This window comes from Microtus ochrogaster, chromosome 1 (assembly GCF_000317375.1).
Source record: "Microtus ochrogaster isolate Prairie Vole_2 chromosome 1, MicOch1.0, whole genome shotgun sequence".
In the NCBI taxonomy this organism is placed as follows: Eukaryota; Metazoa; Chordata; class Mammalia; order Rodentia; family Cricetidae; genus Microtus; species Microtus ochrogaster.
Window position 1 is genome coordinate 8,976,063 of NC_022009.1, and position 6,786 is coordinate 8,982,848.

The 6,786-nt window shown below is 40.4% G+C and overlaps 1 protein-coding gene across 4 annotated transcripts in view; it reads right to left on the bottom strand.

Moving 5' to 3' along the window:
- The window catches only part of Lrrc9 (leucine rich repeat containing 9), an 88,810-nt gene that overhangs the window by 15,280 nt on the left and 66,744 nt on the right, over window positions 1-6,786 (bottom strand). For 2 of the 4 annotated variants that reach the window (XM_026779288.1, XM_005343171.2), the window contains exons 31-32: window positions 5,080-5,151; window positions 3,531-3,675 (exon numbers count right to left, since the gene is read on the bottom strand). In XM_026779288.1, coding sequence (XP_026635089.1) covers window positions 3,531-3,675; window positions 5,080-5,151 — 217 coding nt within the window. Of the gene's footprint in view, window positions 1-2,159; window positions 2,857-3,016; window positions 3,676-5,079; window positions 5,152-6,786 lie in introns of those variants that run through there. The other 2 variants (XM_026779289.1, XM_013347476.2) reach the window with 2 other exon arrangements.

Genomic DNA, 6,786 nt, shown 5'->3' on the forward strand with positions numbered 1-6,786 from the left:
AATTAATTAAAACTCCAATGAAATGGAGTTTTATGTAATTCTAATTGTTTAGATTAGAACAATTAATTTAACTAGAACAACAAAAGTCTTCGCAGGGCAGGCCACAATGAGATTTCACAATGAACTCCTTCTAACACCAGAAACAAACACTTGCATTTCTAGAATCTGTTTTATGTCCTATCACTTTTATCTTCTGAGATTGTTGTATACTACAATAAGTAGTTCATGACTGTTGTAGAAATTGGGGAAAGTAACTAAAATAACTACATCATTTAAAACCAGTAAGACCAATGGTATTAAGTCAGATTAACCAAGAGAGACGCCTTCATGTAGAACCAAAAGGCTTCAGCATATCAGAAACGTAAGGTTTTATTTTTTCCTGACTACTGTCTGCTGGCATTTGCATGATATTAAAAATAAATGTTTGCTCATTCATGCTCATTTATTTTTGAGCATGATGGAGGAAGGTCATTGGCTAATAAAGAAACTGCCTTGGCCCATTTTATAGGTTAGAACATAGGTGGGTGGAGTAAACAGAATAGAATGCTGGGAGGAAGAAGAAGTGAGCTCAGACTCCATAGCTCTCCTCTCTGGGACAGACGCCATGAAGCAAGCCACCAGGTCAAACGTGCTGAATCTTTCCTGGTAAGCGCACCTAGTGGTGCTACACAGATTATTAGAAATGGGCTAAATTAATATGTGAGAATTAGCCTAGAAGAGGATAGATATAATGGGCCAACCAGTGTTTAAATGAATACAGTTTGTGTGTTGTTATTTCTGGGGCATAAGCTAGCCAGACGGCCGGGAGCTGGGCTGTGGGAAGAGGCCCACAGCTCCCTCAACATAGGTAGTTACATCTGACTTTATCTAGAGAGTTACTCCCCAAAACAAAGGTAGGCATGATGGTCACTTACCAACTTCGTGGTTCAGATAACTGGAAGTAACTCTGCAGTAAGTGACTTCTGCATTGTGTAAGTGTTCAGTTCCCAAAGACAGATATATTCTCATTTTGTCTAGTTAGAAATTATGTCAGCCTGGAAATCATCCAAACAACTGATTGCAGCCAACGGGCTGGTTCCACAGGTCAGAGCTGCAAGGGTGGAGGTACAAAGAAGCAGGAAGGTGCGCAGTCCTCGGAAATTCAGTCAAGGAGGTATTGACGCCGACTCCAAAGTAGCGCTAGGTGGGGAGGTTCTTATGACTGAGTCGGGCTTGGGGCTGGGTCGGCATCGGAGACAAGGTAAGAGGAAATTTTAAAGAAAGCTTGGAATATTTGCAAAATTCTTTGCCTTCATGATTTCAGAGTGTCAAATTTATTTGCTGTTTAAAATACAAGCGAACTGCATTACAACTCTGTGAGGGCCAAGAGTCGGGAGGGAACACAATCGTGGTTGCTCTGTAGTTATTTCCATGTTTTCTCACTAGTTTCTCACTTCCCACTTTAGGAACACTGTGCACCCTTAATTGTTATTTAAGCTTTTGAATTATTATACAAATCTATGAGGTTTTGGCAAAGGCTCCAGGTACATGGGAAGGAGGTCCTGTGCTAAAAGCTTTATCCAGGGAGCAAAGTAAGCTGTAACAGTATGTGGTAATAGTCACTATTTTTATACGTAAAAAATTTGGAGAGTTTTTAAATGGAGAAGAATGCTAACAACACACTGATAGCTTTACCTTCCTTCTTCTTGATGGATCTGTTGTGACGTTCTGATCTGATGGAAGAGGAGGAGAGATATCCCTTCCAGTTGCCCCAAAGCTATTCTGTAGGGAGTTCTAGACCAGCCTGGTCTACATAGTGGTCTACAGAGGTCCAGGTCAGTCAGAGCAGTGTAAAGGGACACTATTTCAACACCAAACAAGCATTCCCCCCCAAAGAAAAACAAAATCCTTATAAAACTACCATGTATTGCTAATACTTGGTGTAGCTTACATTTTTGCTAATCAGTTTGATTCTTTAAAAGTATTCAAAGAACCAGGCGGTGGTGGCACACGCCTTTAATCCCAGCACTCGGGAGGCAGAGGCAGGCGGATCTCTGGGAGTTCGAGGCCAACCTGGTCTACAAGAGCTAGTTCCAGGACAGGCACCAAAGCTACAGAGAAACCCTGTCTCGAAAAACCAAATAAAAAAAAATTATTCAAAGAATGTAGATACCCAGAATTACGTGTAATAGGAAATATACATAAAAAGGGGACATGCTTTTCAAACTAAAAGTTTGAGCAGTATAATCAGAAAATAGCAGAGTAAGGATTTTTCCAGAAAATCCTAAAGAACTGCTCTGTAATGTTGGAGAAAGACACACACACACACACACACACACACACACACACACACACACACGGGAGTTACAAAGATGAAGCCAGGACTGAACTGATAAGAAGACAAATCAGCACCCTAAAGACTACATTATACTTTCAATGATATTGAGAACAATTAGACATGTCCAAAAGCATGTGGATAGCAGAATATTTTGAACAAAACATGTCTCATTATGATTAAAATCTTACTATCATAAAGATGTAGAAATATACCACAATAATAATTATGCCAAGTCTATCTATTCCATTTGTGTGTGTGTGTGTGTGTGTGCGTGTGTGTAGCAGGGGTGGGATGGAGGCAGGGGTGTGGGTGGTGCACTCCCCGATGAGTGTGGTGTTCAGAAGACAGTGTTCAGGTGCGGTTTTCCTGCTCCATCACGTGAGGCCTGGTGACTGAACCCTGAGTCCTCAGGGTTGCCTTTACCCGTTGAGCCAGTTCCCCAACACATGGCTTCTTCTAACAGGCTTCTCTCTAAAGACGGCAGTCATGTGTGGAAATCCCCTGCTCTGAGGAGGCTCCTTGACAATCTTGTAATTATCCTGAGAATTTAACAGAAGTTAATAGGAATACAGGAGACTCTCTCAAGTGGGGACACTATCCCCAGCTGTTCCAAAACAGAGGGAATGAGGATCTACAGTTAGGGGCTTAGGTTCTTCTAAATTCTAATTAAAATGAATATACTAAATGAAATATTTCCATTTCCTGTTCTTTTAGCTCCATTTCTTAAAGCTCCGATTCTCAAACTCTTCTCTCCTGCTACCCTGATGAGTTCCTGATAATCCTGAGGAAAATGAGCTCCCTGGGGAAGACACTCTGTCTCTTTGGAAGGCACTGTGTGACTGCAGGGTCTGTTCTGTTTTAAATTCTCCGATTCCTGCTTTTAGCAAAATTCCCCGCTGGACTGGTTTTGGTGGTTGTTCACTATGCAGAAAATGTAAAATCATAGGAAGGAGTCAGGGGATTCTTATCTACACTGTGAGAGTGGATCAGTCTCAACCCGTGCAGAGTTACACAGAATTAAAAAAAATACCACAGACAAACTGACAAAACCTGTAACACTAGGACCCAAATTAAACCACGTAATTTTAAGTTCCATTAGAAGTCAAATGAGATTGCTGTTTCAAATGAGGTTGTTTTTTTTTAATTTTTTATTGTTGCTGCTGTTGTTGTTTATTGGTTTTTACATTCTCTCTGAAACTCTTTGTAAAAATACCTTCAACTTCAGGAGTCAAGGTGAAGTCAGGTCCCAAGAAATGGCTAAATCCAACAGGCAGAATAACATTTGTTATTTTAATGGGAGAGGCTTTAACGTGGCAGAACGGTCCACTGTCCGCAGGAGAGCTGGTAACAGGAACGAACTACACAATAAAATACAACAGTTAAGAACATCTTACCTCGGAAGCGGAGTTAAACAGGCTTTCTTATCATAAGACCGCGCTGCACAGTCAACTTAAGGAAGTAAGTACTTTTACAGGCTCGTCTACTCTCGGGATTGGAATCTGTCAATAGGACCAAGTAGAGCCCTGCAGGCACGGGGCTGGCTTCCCTCAGAATCTCAGGCTCTGCTTTTTCAGATTCTTGTCCTACCCACTGCTAGGAGCCAGTGCCTGAAGGCCCGTCCTACTTCCAAAGCCCTTAGCAGGGAGGAGCCGAACTGTGAACACGAGGACGCGTTTCCTTCGCAAGGGCTCTTTTTCTTTCTTCGAATATTTATTTTCCCGTTGTGTGTATGACTGTCTTGCTTGCCTGCATGTATGTATTTGTGCCATGTGCATGCTGGCACCAGGAGGGGTCAGAAGAAAGTGTTGGACCCTTAGGAACTGTAGATGAGTGTAAGCCACCAAGTACGTGGGAGCTGGGGACAGAACGGCTGTCTGCATACATGAATGCCTGCTCTGTTTTCATCAGGACTGTGAGCTTGTTTAAAGTGATAAATTCTGAACATATGGTTTGACTTATTTTGAGAGACAGGCTTTTGCTATCTGTGTGAAGTAACCAACTTGACTTCAGCAAGCATTACCAAGAAAGCAGCTTCACCAGGGCACCAAGGCCCTGTAGCTAATGCTGTGTAGCCCTAAGTGGACCAACAACTCATTTATGGGGGTTTCTTTCTGTCACCAATTTGGCATGCTGCCAACTTTTCTATTAAAGCCAAACCCCTAACATGGTTGGGTGTAAATGTTTAGAGTTCAGAGTGGTCTTCGCCCTTCTGCTGTTAGAAAAGAAGCAACAGCAACACCCAAAATAAAGAAATTTGAACTGAGAAACTTGAAATCTTTTATATTTTTGCTTATTATAAATAGCTAAAAGAAATCATGGCTCAGTTTTGTTCTAGTCATGAAAGTAAGAATTATTACTGAATTGTAAAATACATTTTAAACACTTCATTTATTTTACTGTGTATAGATGGATCAAGAATAATTTTAAATAAGATGTTTGCTTACATAATAAAATAGCTAAATTCTTTTATATAGCACTATTCAAAAGGCAAGAAGTTATAGCAAGCAATTATTATAAAGCTAGAGAAATGGAAAATGAGCGAAGCCAATTTCACAATTATATATAAAGGGTGTCTTAAAGTTATTGTAAGTGCTCGTTTGCTTTAAAATTTAGCAAGATGGCTTTAAAATAGAACTCATTCATTTTAATTAAACAATAGTTCTTATACGTGGCCCTATGAAAGCTCACATATGCAGTGTGGTAGAAGCATCTTCCCCCAAAGATGCCCACTAGCCTCATCTCTAACCCTATGAAGACCTTACCTTACATGACAAAGGAGTTTGCAGGTGTGACTGAGGTAAGAACTTTGAAGTGGGGAAATTACTCTGGATTACCTAGAAGGAGGAAGACAGAAGGGTTAGAGTGGGCCACAGCGCTGTGAAGATGGAAGCAGAGGCTGGCCTGATGCCACTGCTGGCTGAGGACCAGGAGCCACGGTCACCTGGGAGCTGGAAAGCGCACAGGCTAAGTTCCTTCCAGAGCATCCAGAAGGACACAGCCCAGCCAGTGCTTCCATCTGAGACCCAGTTTCAGATTTCTGACTTCCTGAACTATCAGTCACCATGTGCTACGTTAAGCCATGAATTTGTGATAATTTGATGCAAGAACAACAGAAAACTATTTCACGGGGCATGTGCTCTTTCAAGAGGTGGCTTGAAGATCAGAAAGAGGAGTTAATCACTGAACTAGATGTCACCTGATTTGTTCTCTGAAACAGTGAAGCCCAGGCAGGGACTTGAGCACAAGATGTTAGATAATACTCTTAGCTGCACTGGTTGTTAGGACTCAAAGCCAGAACTTCAATCTTTCTAACATATAGATTAATCTCCTTTTTAAAACTAATTTTTGTTAACATTTAATGATTATGAGCTCAAGGTTCCTATGGTTCTAACTCTAACTTGTTCTAGAAATGCCTTTATTAAAATATGTGAAGATTAATTTTTAAAAATTGGAGTTAGTTAGAAAGTCAAGGAATTATTAAAAATTGCAAGCTGAAATTAAATTATATCTGAGTGGTAGAACACATGCCTAATATGACCTGTGTTTGCTCCCCAGCACCACAAAAAAGAAAAAACCAATATAATACATATTTATCTTTTAACAAATTTCAAATGTATATATGTTTGATGAAGAAAAGATCTTTGCCTCTTTGGAGGAATCTATCAGGTAGCCTCTGTCAAGAATGACTTTGAACATCTGATCTTCCTGTCTCCAAGGGTTGTGGCCACAGGTGTGCACACCACATGCCTGGCCAAGGCCATCATCTAAGTGAGTGCCTTTGATTGACATTTTGCCTAACTGTTCTTTAAGATTTTGCCAATAATTTCCTCTGTTGGTTTCTTTAAGACAGCATGAATTTAAGGACATGGAGAAGATTTGAAGACAGTAAGTTCTCTAGAATTAAAAATTACTTTTCTTATATAGTTTCTCTAAATTTATCTTTTCTCCTGTATTTTATATAATTTTTAAATCCCATCTCTAGTTTGACATTGTGTGTGTGTGTGTGTGAGAGAGAGAGAGAGAGAAAGAGAGAGAGAGAGAGAGAGAGAGAGAGAGAGAGATTGATTGATTGATTATTCTTTATCCAGACTTTTCAAAGTATTGAATTTGGTTTTTACATAAACATAGAAATCATAATTAAAATTCAAATTTGTGTTTCATTGTTGACTTAATGTAAACGACAAGCAGGTTTTTGAAGAGATCAAGCCATCTCTCTATGAATACGCGACTACTGCTGATGGGAGAGGTAAAGCAAGAAGAGTTAAGTAGAAAGAGGTCCCATCTGTTTGTGAAGGTCCTGAGGAGAATCTGTCTATCGGTACCTACTAATCCAGGAGTTGAGCAAAAACCCAGCAGGAGGGCATCTGTCTGGAGCAACCTCACCTGTTCCTCCTTCAAGATCCTGTTCCTCTCTCTCTCTCCTCTCTCTCTCTCTCTCTCTCTCTCTCTCTCTCTCTCTCTCTCTCTCT